The following is a 16,673-nucleotide window of genomic DNA, read 5'->3' on the forward strand; positions in this document are numbered from 1 at the left end:
TTGAAATTCCTAACTGGAATTTAACATTTCTGTCTGGAGATCCTTAGGGTTTGAACTGCATTGCCACAAAGGTCTCTGATCATGGTCCGATACTGTCTTTCAGATTATTGTTTTATGGAATTGTGATAAACCCCTCCCAGCCAAACACCGCTGGCCTGCCACTTCTGTGCCTGTCATAGTCATTGAAGGAGAGAGCAAGGTAGGTGGAGAGAAGCATGGTGAAAGATTGCCTGTATTCTCCAATGGGACCAGAATTTATTTTTCTAGCCGCTTTGGTGAAAGCTTTGTAGTTCCCAGCAGTATGATAGCTCCTTTCTATTCCTTGGCCTTTTGTACCAGCTTGGTCACGGATCTGTGTTTCATGCATGAGGCCCATGTTCTCAGAAATCATCAGCATGGCAAATAATGCCATGAATCTGAGATTCACAGGTGGGACCTAGTTTTGAAATGTGGCCCCGAGAGTAGGTAGCGCTGACCGCGTCTTTGGAGATTTCTGTCTGCAGGTGCATGAAAGCAGTGATGCAGCTGGATTCATTGAGTCTGAGCAGTCAGATGCAAGACTTGGGGGTCAGCTGTGGACTCAAAAGCAGAGGAAGAGATGAGAATTAATGGTGTTAACTTCCCTTTGAAAAGTACCTTCTCTCATGGCCTTGTAGGGTACTGCTGCTGGTGATGGGATCCCACCACCAAAAAAAAAGAAGAGGCAAGGGACACTTGCCTGAGAACAAAGTCATTGTGTCATCTCTTGCTGTGCAACACTTTGTTTGTACTTCCACAAAGCTGAAACAGACACCACCCAGATAAGAAAAGAGGTGGTTTTTTTTTAAAATCCATGCTGAAGTAGATGATTCCTTTCCAAACGCAGGCCTTGCATTTGATCGAGCTCTAGACCAAGCTCTGCATTTGCAAAGGGAACTTTTAGTTGCTTTGGCTGTACAGTGCTGTTTTGCATTTATAGTCCCGTCTTTGGTCTTTTCCCCCGGTCACCTTAACAAGGGGAAGGTGAGAGCCCTGTGAAGTTGGCAGCTAACGGTTCTTGCGTTAGCTAGCCATGTAAACAGTATCAGGAGAGTTGCTGCAGGGCCAAGGAAGGCTGTGGTGATTTCTGAGTCTTTTGAACATTGTGGGGGTTGTTTTTTTTTCTTTTTGGAAAACTTTCAGAGGTGAGATAGGGGAGAAAATCTCTGACCAGTTCTACAGTGTTTGTAGAAATTGGCCCCAGGCACTGTTTAGATTACAAATGAGTCTCCTGAGTACACAAAGGTGTGTTTATAGTGGACAGTCTCTTACCTCTAATATCCCAACATAGGCCAAATGGTTTCTTGCACGGAAAAGCTGTTTGTTTGGACAAAGCTTGCAGAGCCAGAGCAGTGCAATTCAAAGGCTGCACAGAGGGACTCCTTTTCATCTTCAGACTTAACTGAAGCGTACTGGCAGGCAGTTACTCCGTGCAGGTGATCACAGAGGTCTGCCTTTACCTAACCTTCACTCTTCCCCTGAAATCACGATACATTGTCACACCCATTTTACAAAAGGGAGCTTTAGCTACGAAAACAAATGCATGGGTATTCCCGACTGTTGTACTATTTGACAATTTCACACGGTCTGTAAAAGAGCTGGGGTGAGAATTTGGGTCTCCCGCTGACGACTTGCTCTGCTTTGCCTTAGTGTAAGCAAAGCAAAACGATCAGCCGCTGCCAGATTACCTCTTCCTCACAGCCCCTGCCTCCCTGGACCGAGGCCATCGTAGCAATGAAGGGATGCTCTCCAGACAGGCACCGTGAACATCGTGATTATGGAGGCAGAGCTTTCCCTGAATCAAGGTGTAGATTCCAAAGAGTTGCTTCCAAACTGATTTCAGGGGACTCAAAAGTGACCATGTCCATTATGAGGGATGTGTAAAACTTCTCCATGTCCCTGTTTCCATACAGTGATTTCCTCCTACTGGGCCTGATCTTTGTAGTGTTTTCTTGCCATAATAAATTGGAAAATAAGTCTATTAACTAGCCAGGCTATTTTCCTAGAAAATGAGGGAAACAAATTGTGTTGTGTCCTTGTTACTGTTCATCAGTTCTCAAGAGGTGCTAATTAGTCTGCTAAAGAAACCATATGGATTCTCATTTCTTGCTGTTGTTATCTTTTTGATCCTGCTTTCCCATCTATTTCCTTTTACTTTGAGAACTGTGCTGCCATAGTTTTTAAAAGCTTATTCTCCATACAGATTTTTTTATATAGCTATATCACTTAAGAATGTGACATTCTAAAATGCTACAATACCAATATAATCCTTGATGCATGTGAAGCTCAACCGATACACATGTTCTTTATCATATTCTCCTTTCCTGATAGAGAATGTTGCACCATTTGGCAGCAGCTCCCTATGGATACAACAGCAATGCACAGAGATGGAGCTGTACCACTTTACAGGAGAACCATCCTGGCAGCATAACGTCCTTCACACACAGCCTGGACTGCTTGGCTTCCCAGCTGTGTACCCTTATGAATGCTGCAAAGTCCTTCTCAGCATTCATTATCTTTGATCCTCACACTCTGTAGGAGAGCAGAGGGACAGTCCTAGCTACCAGGAAAGTGTCGTCCCTGAAGAAGCTGTAGGTATATGTAATTCTCAGTACAGACCATTGCAGTTTGTTGCAAAAGGAAAGCAGCCTGCTCCAAAGAGGGAGGTCTGTTCAGAAATTACTCCTCAGGTAGAACTTGTAGGCTGACTGCTGGGATGACAAAAATGACAGTCTTTCACTCTTGAGCTGAAGTGTCCTTTCCATCAGACAGAGATATGCAGTGTACCTCAGACAAAAGGAAATAAGAGTGAGGAATGAAATAAAGTATTTCCCTTGGAAAGAGTCCTTCAAGTGATTTTTTTTCCTCCCTTTCCTGCCTTGGATACCCACAGGTTATGAGCAGTCGCTTCCTACCCTACGACAACATAGTGACAGATGCAGTGCTAAGCCTGGATGAGGACACCGTGCTTTCAACCACTGAGGTAAGGGTCCCTGTCGGCCTGGGGCTTTGCTTGGTTCCTCAGCTCAGCCTGAGCATAGCAGACAGGCTCTTCTCATGGCTTTGCCAGTGAGCAAATGTTATAAGATTTTCTGCTATGCTCCTCAGATTTAATGTGTTGCACTTGTTTCAGCAACCCTGCCACTGCCTGCCATCAGAGGAGCTTTTCGCCCTGGTTAATTGGCTCATCATTAGCATATGGTTCTTCCATTCCTTATTATTTTAGTAACATAGCTGCAGGCGGGTGTAGGCAGCCAAGAGCAGTCAGCTTTAATACTCTGTTCTCACTTTTCTGATTGGGGTAGGTTTTTTCCCTCCACATTATCAGTAGGGTGTAGGTGGGGAAGGGAGGGGTGTCAGTAGCAGGGGACTGCTGTCGCTCCAAAAGACAGCATTATCACCCTAATGCAGGATTTCACTGAGGAATGCTCTTTCACCATTGTGTTGCCCCATAAAATTGGAGGTCTTTGCTAGTTTAGGTGTTGGAGTGTTTGTGCCAAGAGCAAGATAGCTCTAAGAAAAGAAAAATACTGTAGAAAACCAATTTTTACAACTGGGATGAGTATTGATTTCTGGAACCTCTTCCTGAGAATCACAGGGGAAACAGATGACAGTTTATATAGAGTGCAATATTTGGGAAATACATTATTAATGATGTCCAGGGAACAGCTTGAAAAACTCGATTTTTCTTTTCTTTTTCCCTTTTTTTCCCCATGTTCATGGCCATTCCCTTCTCCCCACTTCACCTTTATAAAAATGTCTTTTTGTCAGCGGTGGGGATCTTTCACTGATGCTACCACTGCTTATGTGTCAGTGAAGAAATGCCTAACATTAGTCACCAGTCACTGCTATATACCCTAAGACGTCACTGAATTTCTTCTAAATGGATGAGATTGCAACTGCTCTTCTCCTCAGTATGGAGTCAGACTGCTCCAGAAGGAGCCACGATAGCCCTCTTTTCCTGCACAGATGGAATAAGTAGTTGGCATTGAACCTATTTGATCCAAAGATTATACCTTGGTAGTTTCTGCTAGATGAGGAGGAATTACAGCTGCTGCCAAAGCACATGTGTGCAAAGCCCTGCATAGCCAGACTGCCCCAAAACCAATAAAAGGCATTTATCCTAGAGCTGGAGTTCCTAAGCAGGTTGTGGCTCAGGATGAAGGGTCCTGTCTCAGCTGCCCTGGGGGCCATGGTAAGATGTCTCAGGGACTTCATTGCACTGAGGTGCTATTTACAGCAATCCAGCCTGTGGATTCCATGAGGATTAGGGGCTTTGTTTTGTTTTGACTGGTATTTAGTCATCATCCAAACTTTGGAGTCATTCAGGCTTCTCTGGAACGCATATGAAATAAAGTGTTTCTCATTCAGCTTGGCCATGTTTTACCCCAAAGATTCTGAAATGCAAATATTTGTTGTTGTGTGAGACAACATACACATTTTTTTCTGGCTTCTTCCCTCCTGTGAGCAGCTTGCAGCTGATACTGCATGTTTGTGTGGTGGGTATAAGCTCTACGAGACCCATGGCCCCAGTGCTGCAGAGAGAACCAGCTGTCCAGCTCCTCCTAGCATCTGCCTCGCAGCTTCGGCATGTCTCTGCTGGGGTGCCAGAGTCAGCAGCTCTCTTTGGTGGCTCTCTGTGAAGAACTGTGGCCTTTCTGTTGCTTCACTTCCCCCATCATACAACTTACGCAAAGGAGCAGCGTGTTGAAACACTGACATGGAGCGTGTGGTGTGAAGCTTCCCTTGAAACTAGCTGCACATGGGTGGTCGTTGTGGCAAAGCCTCAGGGCCCAGAAAAGGCAATTTAGAAATGTGGTCAAACACGATCACGTTCCTGTTGAGAGGAGCAGTCACCAGGCACATCCTCTGCACTGTCCGGCTCTTAAAGTAGTAAAAGATTTTCTGTTCACAACAGAACAGCACATCATTGCTCTTTTGAGAGGAGCTGTTTCACATGCGCAGAGGGATGTTTGCGTGGGAAGTAATTAGAAATCAGCTCGGGTCAGAAGTGATACAGGGGTTTAAGAGACTGGCAGCCTGGTTGGCTTTTCCTGCTGATCAGCTGAGTGGTAATGCTGCTGGAATTTATACAGGATGAGGGCTGGGGCAGGGGAGGGGCGGGGGGGGAGGGTAATAAAGAGAGTTTTCTTTTAGGGTAGTTGCTTTAGCGTATCTCCCTGGTGCAAGGGGAGATACTTGAAAGCGTAAGTGAGGGCACTGAGTGCAGCTGCTTTATTATTTATTTAGTTTGAGATTCTCAGACTTCTCTAAAGAAAACAGATGTCACGTTTTATGGGAAAGGCCTTTACGGGGGAAAAAACCCTTTAGTTCTTTCATGTGGTATTGATTTGGATGAGATCAGAACTATCACAACGGTAACTGGCTTGTGCATATTGTCTTTCTAGTTGGCCTCAGATTCCTTGAAACAACTTGAAAGAAAATAACCAGTCCCTAACTTTGTGTTCCAGTACATGTGCGACTCTTCTGTTTCATAAAAACACTTGTAAATGCGAGAAGTCTGACAGTAATCACACCAAATGTGACTGTTCTCAGAGCAGCTATTCTTTATCTAACCTCTACACCCTTGACTTTGGGTAGGTGCTTGGAAGGTTTTTCAAGCATTTTTGAACACATATTTAGGTCCCTCTGGTCCTGGAAGGAACTTGGTGTGTAGTGCAGAAACAAAGTGCTCCTTTTTTTGGGTCTGACCAGGACAACTACACTTGTCTTTAGCTCTTTCTAAAATGTTGGTCTAGCTTGAGCTCCAAAATCTAAGTTGAAGTGGAGGGACTGCCAATGAAATTTACAGCACTAAAAATCTTTCCATACATATTTTTACCATACTCCTTTCAAATCTAGTGCTGAGAAGCCTTCTGCAGACAACCACAATCTTCCCTTTACTAGTGTCACCAGGAATTTGGTGGGATCCTGGGGAAGCAATGTCCTGTCACCTTTTCAATTCTCAGAGATCTGAGTTATTAAAATAGTTATGGCAAGACAGTAAAATAAAAAAACACTCAGCAGCATTTGACATCTTCTTGTGGCTCATTCACTATCAGTCATTTTTTCTTAAAGTATAGGCTCCTAAAGCCATTTAACTACATGGGAATCTTACCTTCCTCTTTATTAAGCTATATGTTTAACCCTCTTGGATGTATAGACAGTCTTAAAAATATGACCTGCGTGGTCCTCAAAGGCACAGAGTGGATGGAAGATATAAAAGGACTCTGCACTGATTGCCTGTTTTAATCTCGCTGAGTCACCCTTGTAATTTCAGGCATTTGACTCCTGATTTTCCAAGTTTTAAGAGTACTGAAATCATAGGTGAGATGCACAAAGATGTGCCAGCGTTTCAGTTTATTGCAAAGCTATTTCCACTCTATGTTGCATCTAAGTATAAATACGTGCACCTACACCCATTCTTTCTGTAACTGGAAGAGGTCTGATATGTAAAGGGCAAGCTTGAAAATGTTAATGTAATGCTGTGATGCTCTAGACTCCCTTTAACAGGAACCATTAAAATGTGCATAATTATAGGGCAAAATGTCAAGCAGTCAGCTTAATTTACTGATGAATACATAGAATTAATGTTTTGCAACAGTTCCAAGATTTTGAATTACGAATTACTGGCAAGGTAATATTTTGTTTTGTTGACATTTGTTGAAACAGTTTCGGTGTTCATTTGGCCTGTGCCTTTGTCTGCAGGTGGATTTTGCCTTTACAGTTTGGCAGAGTTTTCCAGAGAGGATTGTAGGGTACCCTGCTCGCAGTCACTTCTGGGACAACACTAAGGAGAGGTGGGGGTATACCTCCAAATGGACTAATGACTATTCCATGGTATTGACAGGAGCTGCTATTTACCACAAGTAAGAACCTAGAGCATCTGTTGTCCTCCTTCTGTATGAAGCAAAATAGTAAATGGGGGTGGGGGTGTGTGTGTGAAGAACATTCTTCCGGGGAGGGGAAAAAATGGAAAGATAATAAATGGGTTTATTTTTATGGGGTAATAATTTAAGTTCTTGGTTTAGCTCTGGGGATCTGGTAATCATTATTGCGCTTGTTGGGTCTCTTTGAAGTCACTTGTATTTTGAGGCAGTCGGACTGCTCTTTTTAACATCAGGAATTACACACTTCAAAGAGTTCCCGAATTCATTAAGCTGCTTGGCTGAATGGCCTGTAGCATAGCAGAAAGGAGGTTACTTCCAGACCAGCTCTGGGTATGTGTTGGCTGACAGCTGCAAACTGCAGTCTTCCTGCTACTCTAGAAATGTAGCACAGTGGACATGTCACAGATCAACATATTGCAGCACGTCGGAGAAAACCCTTGTTGTTAGGACTTCAGCAGACCAAAGACCTCTCTAGATCTTAGGAGAAGGTCAGCAAATTCTGGAGTATCTAATCCACATCCCCAAAAAGGGATATGTAAGGATAATCTAAGCACAGGAGTAGGCCAGTTTAATAGAATTCTCTCCAGCTGAACAGTTTTGAAAGAAGAGGGGGAGGATGGATTCATCAGTGTTGTCTATCACATTACAGCAGCGTAGTGCTCTCTTTCCTGCTACTCCATTATCTTGATACTTAGATCCGCATTATTTCTTTCAATGCAGTTACAAAAAAGACGTATGTTTTGTTTCTCCATTTGCGCTGTTTACTGTCTTGATGAGATGCTCATTTGCTCTCCCTTCCTTTTGGAGGATGAGACCAAAGAAAAGAAGTGGTATATCCAGAGTTGAGTACAGAACTTGTTTCTCAGCTGAGGCAGAAATTTCCTGAAGTCTCAGAAGTCCCTGAAAGCCCAGTGACTTGTATTAATAATGCTGCTGTTGATTTCCAGATATTATCACTACCTGTACACTCATTACCTGCCTGCCAGCCTAAAGAATATGGTGGACCAACTGGCTAATTGTGAGGACATTCTAATGAATTTTTTGGTGTCAGCTGTGACAAAATTGCCTCCAATCAAAGTAACACAGAAAAAACAGTATAAGGAGACCATGATGGGACAGGTATGTATCCACAGCACGTTTTACCAGTTTGGATGTACTGATAATATGGCAGTTTTATTTCTAGGTTAGGCTTACAGAATGATACACTTCTGTCTGTCTTTTTTTTTTTTTTTCAGTTTTTAGTTTATCAGGAATGTAAATAGATTTAGATATGCTTATTTTAATGAAGGAAAGGGTGAAATGGCAAACATTTACTGTGGATGACAGCTTCTCTTCCTAGTTTTCTCTCACGGTGATCCCAAACTTACGGAATTAATGATTGTGGTGACCAAATTTCAGTTAAACTCTAGTCTTCTAATTAAATATTCTAGAACTAAGACCTAGTCGTGGAATGCTAGAAACAGAAGTAAATTCTAGAAAGGTTTTCTATTTTTAATTATTATTAATTAATATAATGTACCAGGCTATCCCTGTGATATTTTGAAGTCTATAGTGTGATTCGAGCACTGACATTGGACTGTCACAACAGAGGTAATTTGTGATGTCCAAGCGTTTTCCCCAGTGAGGAACATTTTGTCCCACAGTGATGACATCACTCACTAGCAGCCATGAAATACTTGCCTTAGATCCCCTTCCAGCTACTGGATAAGCACTCGTTATTGCAGAAATGGATATACCTTCTAGTAACAGGGATACATGGTAGCCTGGGGGCACTTTTCCTCCTGCCCTGTGTGAGAGAGCCATGGGAGGAACAGCAAGTCCTGCAAGACCTGCAAGTCCTAAATAACCTCCCATCTGTGCTGCCACAGTGTCTGTGATCCTCACTACAAACAGTGCCGTGATTACAAGGGGGCAGGAGAATGAAGGGGCCCTCTATTTTCCCCTCACATTTTCTCCTATTAGCATCACTTGGATCTTTGACTGGGGAGTGGCAATGCCAGTTGGTAGACTCCTTTATCTGTACGCCACTGCACTTTCACCTGAGGTGTGGGTAGCATTCAGCAGTTCTGACTCATCTGGGTACCCAGAAGACACAGGGACAAGAAGGTGCCATCCAGAAAGTACCTATTGCTTCCAATTTGCACTTCACCTCTCCACAGGGCTGTGCTTTGGCTGTTTGGCAAAGTCTAAACATTCATTTTTCTTCTTGTAGCACGGGTGACTAGAGTCAGCCATGAACTATAACTCTCTTCAAAAGACAAGTTGTTCCCGCAGCTTTGGGAAATGTAATGGACCATGTTCATAATTCCTTGAAAGACAAATAAAAAATTAACATAACCTCAGTGTGTGACAGAGATTAATAGTCATATGGAAATTCACTGTTAATGGTCAGAATGTCTGCTATAATCCTCTAGCAACAAGCTTTTGCTTGGTCTTTAGCAGCTCAGTAATAATCAAGGATCTGTAATCAATGCACATTATAACCTACCACTTGAGCTAAACTGGACAGGCCTTGGACAGACATCAAGTCTGATTCCACATTCATTTGGCATGCCCCTGACTTTATCAGTTTCTTCATGTTTTAATTAACATACTTGGAGTTTAGGAATTTGTATTTGGTTTTTAAAGTGTAGTGGAAACATAAGGAAAGAAGAGATTTGCGTGAGCAGTGGCACAAAAAATTCCTGTAGGTTCTCAGCATTCATACTTTATCTTAAAGAATAGTTTTATTATGTTTATAAAGGTAGTTTGTAATTATATATTCAGAGCTGTTAGAGCCTTATCCAGAGATACTGACTTCCATAGAAATTACAGCTGCCCAAAATTTTGGAAAATCGGGCCACAGTATTTTGCATGTATGCATGCAAAGACCATGGTCTTTTCCTTGGGTCAGCGTGCATTGTGATCTAATGTGGAACTTCCGTTAATTTTCTCTATCCATAAGACAGCATTGTCTTAGGCACTTGCCTCAGCTGATGGGATTCCTGGAAGCACCCTGCTTTTCCCGGCAGGACATCTACACGCATGAGTAATGCCAAGCACATAAGAACTTCTGAGCTCAGTTACAAGCCAGCTGAAATTGCTTGTGTATAAATTTCTGCAGATCTGGACTGCAAAAGTGCATTTTTCACCTGTGAAACTGTAATAATTGTAACGTGGTTTCCTTCTATGGCTGAAGGCCATGGGCAGCAGCTGGCCCGTGCTTGGATGTGCACCTCTAAGGGAAGGCCATGGCCTTGTCTTTCCTGGTCTTTTTTTAGGGATTTGTTCTATCTCTGGAGTAGCTTGAGGGTTTCAGGGGAGGAAAAAAAAAAATAGTGTGAGCTGGGGTGAAATAGTTGCTGGGAAGCTTTTTGGGGTCTGCTCACAGGTGTCATGCTCAGGGTCAGGCTGGCTTATGGTCACACACGGGGTCACCACACCAGACTGCCCTCAGCACTGTTTGCAAAGTCAGGGTGGCCAGCTCGCCATCGCCAGCTCCTGCCGCGGGCCCGGCGTCTTCCCCTGGGTTTGAAACCCCTCACACAGCTACTGGGGGCCACACCGCTGTCAAGCCCTGGGGCTGCTGTGCAGCATGGCGTCAGCCCAGCCGCGGCGCCGGCCCTGTCCTGCCGTTCTGCTGTGCCACACTGACGTCTGATTTCTGCTCTCCTCTCCGCACAGACATCCCGGGCCTCGCGCTGGGCCGACCCCGACCACTTCGCCCAGCGGCAGAGCTGCATGAACACTTTTGCCAGCTGGTTTGGCTATATGCCGCTGATCCACTCTCAGATGAGGCTCGACCCTGTCCTCTTTAAAGACCAGGTCTCCATCCTGAGGAAGAAGTACCGAGACATTGAACGACTCTGAGGAGCGCTGCCCAGGGGGCCAAGCCGCCCCCGGCCCTGCGCGGCCACCGGCACGGGGAGCCAGACTGTGCCGCCACCGGCAAGCGCCCGACCCGGCGAGCAGCGTCCCAGCGCCGGGGCTGCCCTGGCCCAGACTGCGCCCCACCACCCGGCAGGCTTCTGTCGCTCAAGACTAGGTCGTGTACAGTTTCATTATGGAACATTAAATAATTATTTTTGAAATGATTGCTATGCAGGTTTAAACTTTTTTAATGATCAAAAAAAAAACCTATTAAAAACAGAGTTCTTTCTTTAATCAAAATTGTGTTGGTTGTGAATATTTCAAAGCTGCCGTTTCTTTCTTTCATGCATTTGATTGTCAATGCAATTTTCATTCATTTTCCCATGCAAAGTTAAACACTTGAATCTCATGGGGAGAAAATGCAGCAGGTTCAGAAACAAACTGAGCACAAACAGGACAGAACCGAAGTATTAACGTTTCTCAATTACTGCTGACTTTTTAATATTTTTTTCCTGTTTTCCCCACGCCAGTAGCAGCCACTGTGGCAAAACTCCTTGGGACGAATGGAAAACTGGAGAACCCCCAACAAGCCAGACGGGAGTGTAGATCCTTCTTGTTGGGGAAACCATTTGTAAAGGCCATCAGCCTTGCCTTGAAGGGAGAGAGGAGCAAACCAGTGACGTGGAGCACAGGGAGGGCTCCATGCACAGCAGGGATGCCGTGCCAGTTGTGTGTTCTGGTAGGAGAGGTGCATCCCGAATGGCCCTGCCCCTGGGTGAGCGCCACAGGGGCAGTCAGCACGGCCAGCAAAGCCTGAGTAAGTCCCTGCTGCCCAGGGGCAGCGGTGCTGCTTAGCCACGCACAGCAGCTAGATTTCTAGAAACAACTTTGTCCTGAGGGCAGGAGGGGTGTTGGCAAAAAAAGAAAGCATGTTAGTGCTTGCAACACAGGAATTTGGCCTGTAACAAATTGGTTTATTTGAAATCAAAGCACGGGCTTCTCTTTTTTTTTTCCTTTTCTTTCTTTCTTTTTTTTTTTTTTTTTTTGGAAGTGCAAATAGGTGGAGAAATTCCCTCCTGGAGGTCTGACACCTGAAGTAAAGTGTGTGGTCAGACACCGGGTACTGGCGGCAGTGGGTGCTCCCAGGCATACTTGAGGCAGTATAACTTGGACAAAAAAACCTTCCCCTGAAGTACTGGTGTTGCTCCAAAATGGTTTTAGCATTTCAAATGGAAGTATTTTTAAATTGAAATATTCAAGTTGTTTATTTCTCTGTAGTGCTTTGCTTATTTATGTGTTTCTTTACATTGAAGAATGAAAACAAAAGCAGTGATTTGGGCCAGAAGATGCCGTTCCAATTTGCTAAGAAAATAAGCACTTTAAAACTGTTTTGAACTCTCACATTTGATGAGGTGCATTTGGGGTGCTCTGTAACAATCATCACCCTCAAGAGCTCTGTTAAGGTCACAGCGAGAGGGTTTGCTGCCGATGCCCAGAAGACCAGCAAGCCTTTCTATACCTCATTCCTTTGTAAACAGGCGGTCCGGTAGCAGGTTTGAAGAGTAGCTGGAGTGCTAGGAAGGGTGGACCAGCATTATCACCAGTTTAATTCAGGCTCAGGCACTGATTTATTATGCAGCTTTAAGCAACTCCCACAACTGAGGCATGCCTCAGTTTCCTCATTTGTAAAAGTAATAGTTACTGGTTGTAGAGGGAATGCTGTGAAGCCTAAATAATTTCTTATGCTGGTAAGATCAGAATCCCTAAATGGAAAGTTGCTTTAAAAGTGCGAAGTACATATTGCTAAATGTTTGTGTGCAACCTGACATGTAAAGACTTGCAAAGAATGCTTTGCTTTGTGTATGTATTGCAATATTTGAACAGAGCACAGCGAGTTAGGGCAGGAACATCAGGTTCCTGACATTTTGTGTTAAAATCATGGAATCATAGAATGGTTTGGGTTGGAAGGGACCTTAAAGTTCATGTAGTTCCAACCCCCCTGCCATGGGCAGGGACACCTCCCACCAGACCAGGTTGCTCAAAGCCCCATCCAGCCTGGCCTTGAACACGGCCAGGGATGGGGCATCCACAGCTTCTCTGGGCAACCTCTACCAGTGTCTCACCACTCTCACAGTGAAGAATTTCTTCCTTACATCTAATCTACATAGATGCTCTTTCAGTTTAAAGCCATTACCCCTTGCCCTATTTACACGCCCTTGTAAATCTGAACCAAATCTGTAAAGGAATCTGCCAAAACATGTGTGAGACTGCAGCTAGTGAGTTGGTGAGAGAAGGAGGTGCCACTTTTCCCTCCACTCCCATTGGTCTCCCAGCCCCTGGCCACGTAGCCTTGCCTGTCACCTTCTGCCACGCTGGTGCCCACCAGATGCTTCTGTGAGCCCGTTCAGCTCTAAAATTGCACAAGAGTGTCTGGTGATTTATTGGATTTTTTAAATGCTATTTTAGAGAGTTAAATCAGCATGTGGAGAGACGTATAAAGAGGCAAGAGTAGGTAGGCAGGGCCAGGGAGGGAAGGGGAGCGGGATATGATCCTGCCTTTGTAGGGTGAGCTGCTAATTCAGCTCCCCACATCCCATAAAAACCTGAACCTCACTTCCTTGTGTTCTTGGGTCTGCGCTTGCTGATCTGCAGGCGAAGGTGAAGTCTGGTGGTTTGATTTTTCAGAGTGAATGCCTCAGGGGCTCTCGTGCCACTTTTGCCTCTGGGAGATCAGGCAGCTCTTTCAGGGACTGGAATAGACCTTCTCCTAGGTCTCGGGTTTTGGACAATGTGTCGAAACCCTGGATGAGGTTGGCAGGGCTCACACTTTGCTCGTGTCCTGGTTTGCAGGCATGTGTGTGAATGTGTCCACAAAGAGCATCTGCAGCTCTGGGAAGCAGTTAATGGTCCGTAGCCAGGAAGAGGGGCCAGGGAGAGGGAAAGAGGGGACCCTACAAAAACAAGAATTAAAATTCTGCTTAGATTTTAGTTAATGCCATTTTGGGGCACGTGGGTTGGGTTTTTAGTAAAATAGGGAGTAGCTAACCATTTTTGGAGTACAGCAAGCGAGGCCAAACTTTTAAGCTGTTTGACATTCTGTTGCCATCACTTTTAGGGGTGGCTGAAAGAGACTGTGCTGAAGCTCGCTCTCAATGTGATTCGAGGCCCTTTCTGTTTACAGATCGCTAATTAAACAAGTAACAATGAAAGGCTTAGCTCCAGAAGGGATGTGGATAGGTAGGAGCGTTTCCCTTTGCAGCAAGTTACCGGGGCATAGCCGTCTCTCTAGGAAAGAATGTGCCTAGCAGCCAGTCCCAAGAATGGCCCTCGGTCTCCGTGTCCACGGCCAGGGATCCAGGGGAAGAGCGGGATGCAGATCCAGCTTAGACATTTGGTGTGTTACGCTCAATGCAGATGTTACCAGCCAGTGCTCCTAAGGACAGCAGGCATGCTTCCGAGCCTCCCGGGTGTATCCCTGTTGGATAGAGCTGTGTTGTTTCCTTAATGAATGAAATCACCCTTTTGTCGTGTCCTATGTATGAGTTAATGGTTCTTCTTTTTTTTTTTTTTCTCCCCTCCCCCCTCCTTAAATCAGATGGTGCTGAAACAAGGTTCACTCCTTGTTGCTCCTTTTGTAGGTTGATTTTTTTTTATTATTTTTCATTAACAGCAGGCTATGTTAGCCTTTACTTTACAGGTACTTGAATGCCTGATGACTTGACTGAGTGTTACGCATGTGGCCTTTTGTAAAGGTTACTGACCTTAATTTAATCAGGGGTGAGATGGATGGATGAATGTGAATAGATCCATGCCATTAAAACAGAATAAAAGTAGGGATTAGAGTTTGGGAGAACTGATGAATTTTTAATCGAATTTATTAAAGGGGGGGGAAAATAGGGAAAGAAACCCTTCCCAGTTACAATTTGAATAAGATCTATTGCTGGAGGAGGGTTTCAGGAGAAAAACATGACACAAAAATAGGGGCAGACTTCCAAGATAGAAAGTGCCTGGCTCTCCTTGCAGTCCCTTGGGCCTGTAGAAGATTTTATTTGCCCTCTTCCTATTTTGTGAAAACACTAATTGTTACCATAACTTTTTCTAGATGTGAATGTTTAAGCTTTTTAACAGCTCCATAGTGAACACACTGGTGTGCTAATGCATGGCTATTGAGCGCTTTGATCTTTTCCATTGGAAGACATCATGGAGTTGATCAATTTCAGATTGCAATTTATTTTTTAGAGCCAACTTTGACAAAGAAATTAATCTTTCACCAATGAGCGCCTTTTAAAAAAGCTCATTTACCAAAAGATGTCATTTGGAGAATGGAAGTCGTCATTTGACACTGAAGCAATGAAAGAGCTAGACATAGACTAGGGTTTTTTTTAAAATCGTTACATTCCCAGTGTAAAATGCTGTGTCCCCCTCTTTCTCACTCCCCCCATACTGAAACTAGACTACTCAGTGTTTGTCATAACGCTGTATTGATTGACAACAGCTTGATTAATTCCTCCAGTTAAACATCCTCTTGCAGCAAGGGGTGGGTTGGTGGTCTGCTCCTTTGTTTTTTTTTTCCAGGCTGGCTCTGCTGTCTGTTGCAGAAATGTGCCCTTCAAGGGTGTCAGCCTGACAGAGCCATTTCCCTGGGCTTTAGCGGGAGTCCACGGGGATGGGCCTCTGGTCTTCCAAGAAGGGACCTGCCCCACGCAGGGTCTTAGCCGTTGTCTGCTGGAAATAAAACTGCATCTTCCAAAATATTGTACATCTCACCCTTGTTTAAAACTAAGTCAAGCTGGCCTTTATACCATTTTAAATGTCTTCACACACGTTTTTTAAGTTGGGAGTTAAATTAGGAGGAGTTAAATTGTGGGGGCGGGGTGGGGTGGGGGAGGTATGGGACTCATCAGATGCTTTGAGATGCTCCCTCCCACTCTTCCATGATGTTTTTAGTGACTATTTCACAGTGGATTAGTGATGATCCAACGGGCCTTGCAACCTTGTACATAATTCTGTATATTTATTTTGAGAGAAAATATGTATAGTGTTTGGATGATGAGAATGGAAACCTGAAATGGGAATTCTTAGGTGGGCAAATGTAAAGCAAAAAAGCAAACAAAAATACAATCTTATTTTGTATAAAATGTACATTTTTGAGAAAAATTTTCTAATGCATTACCAATGTTTTCATAGTGCTGCCACATCTTTTTTAAAGTGTTTCTCCCTCTTTGTTTGACTATTGACAACATGGTGCAATTAAACCTAAAGCAAGTGTGTGAGTGAGAGAAAAAGAGAGAATGAGAAATTTAAAAGCCATATAATTTGGTTTACTTCATTAACCTGTATAACATCATAGGTTTACCATCTAAGATAGGTTGTTTTTATAGATAGTGTCACCAAAGACTTTTTTTCTTCAGATTTATTTTGAAAAGTTGTTAATAAAGGACATACATTTCTGTTGCAGTGTGTTTTTTATTTTTAAGGTAGAATAACGCAAACTTGGGAGCATGATTGCCATGGGTAGTTCAGGGTCATTAAATGAATGGCTCTTTATCTGCTTTCTCCTCAGCTTGACCTGAGCAATGGCTAGATATATATCCTCGGGCTCTGTTACATAGGTAATACATGTGGTATAGCATCTATGCACAGTGGTGACTAGTCCAGCGACACTGACAGGTATTTACTGTCTTACTGAGGGCAGAAAATACATTCAGTCTGTGTCACTTGTGTGCGGCAGGACAGTGTCCCTGTGTTGTGACGTGGTCATTGGTAGGGAATGGTGACTTGTAGGAGTCGCTGTAAATGTGCGTGTGCCAAAATGATCGCTCAGCAGCCTGGAAAGCCGTGAGGGCTCATCCCTGCAGGCTGAGAATATAGTCATTTATTGACCCATAATTATTGTTAGGGGGTTATCGGAAGCCT

At 44.0% G+C, this 16,673-nt stretch overlaps 1 protein-coding gene across 1 annotated transcript in view; it reads left to right on the forward strand.

Annotated features, from left to right (window-relative positions):
• Positions 1–16,211, forward strand: part of EXT1 (exostosin glycosyltransferase 1) — a 186,851-nt gene extending 170,640 nt beyond the window's left edge. The window contains exons 7-11 of the mRNA XM_005441441.3: positions 104–199; positions 2,912–3,001; positions 6,727–6,887; positions 7,856–8,027; positions 10,572–16,211. Coding sequence (XP_005441498.2) covers positions 104–199; positions 2,912–3,001; positions 6,727–6,887; positions 7,856–8,027; positions 10,572–10,757 — 705 coding nt within the window. The 3' untranslated portion in view covers positions 10,758–16,211. The remainder of the gene's footprint in view (positions 1–103; positions 200–2,911; positions 3,002–6,726; positions 6,888–7,855; positions 8,028–10,571) is intronic.
• The last annotated feature ends 462 nt before the right edge of the window (positions 16,212–16,673 follow it).

This window comes from Falco cherrug, chromosome 3, assembly GCF_023634085.1.
Source record: "Falco cherrug isolate bFalChe1 chromosome 3, bFalChe1.pri, whole genome shotgun sequence".
In the NCBI taxonomy this organism is placed as follows: domain Eukaryota; kingdom Metazoa; phylum Chordata; class Aves; order Falconiformes; family Falconidae; genus Falco; species Falco cherrug.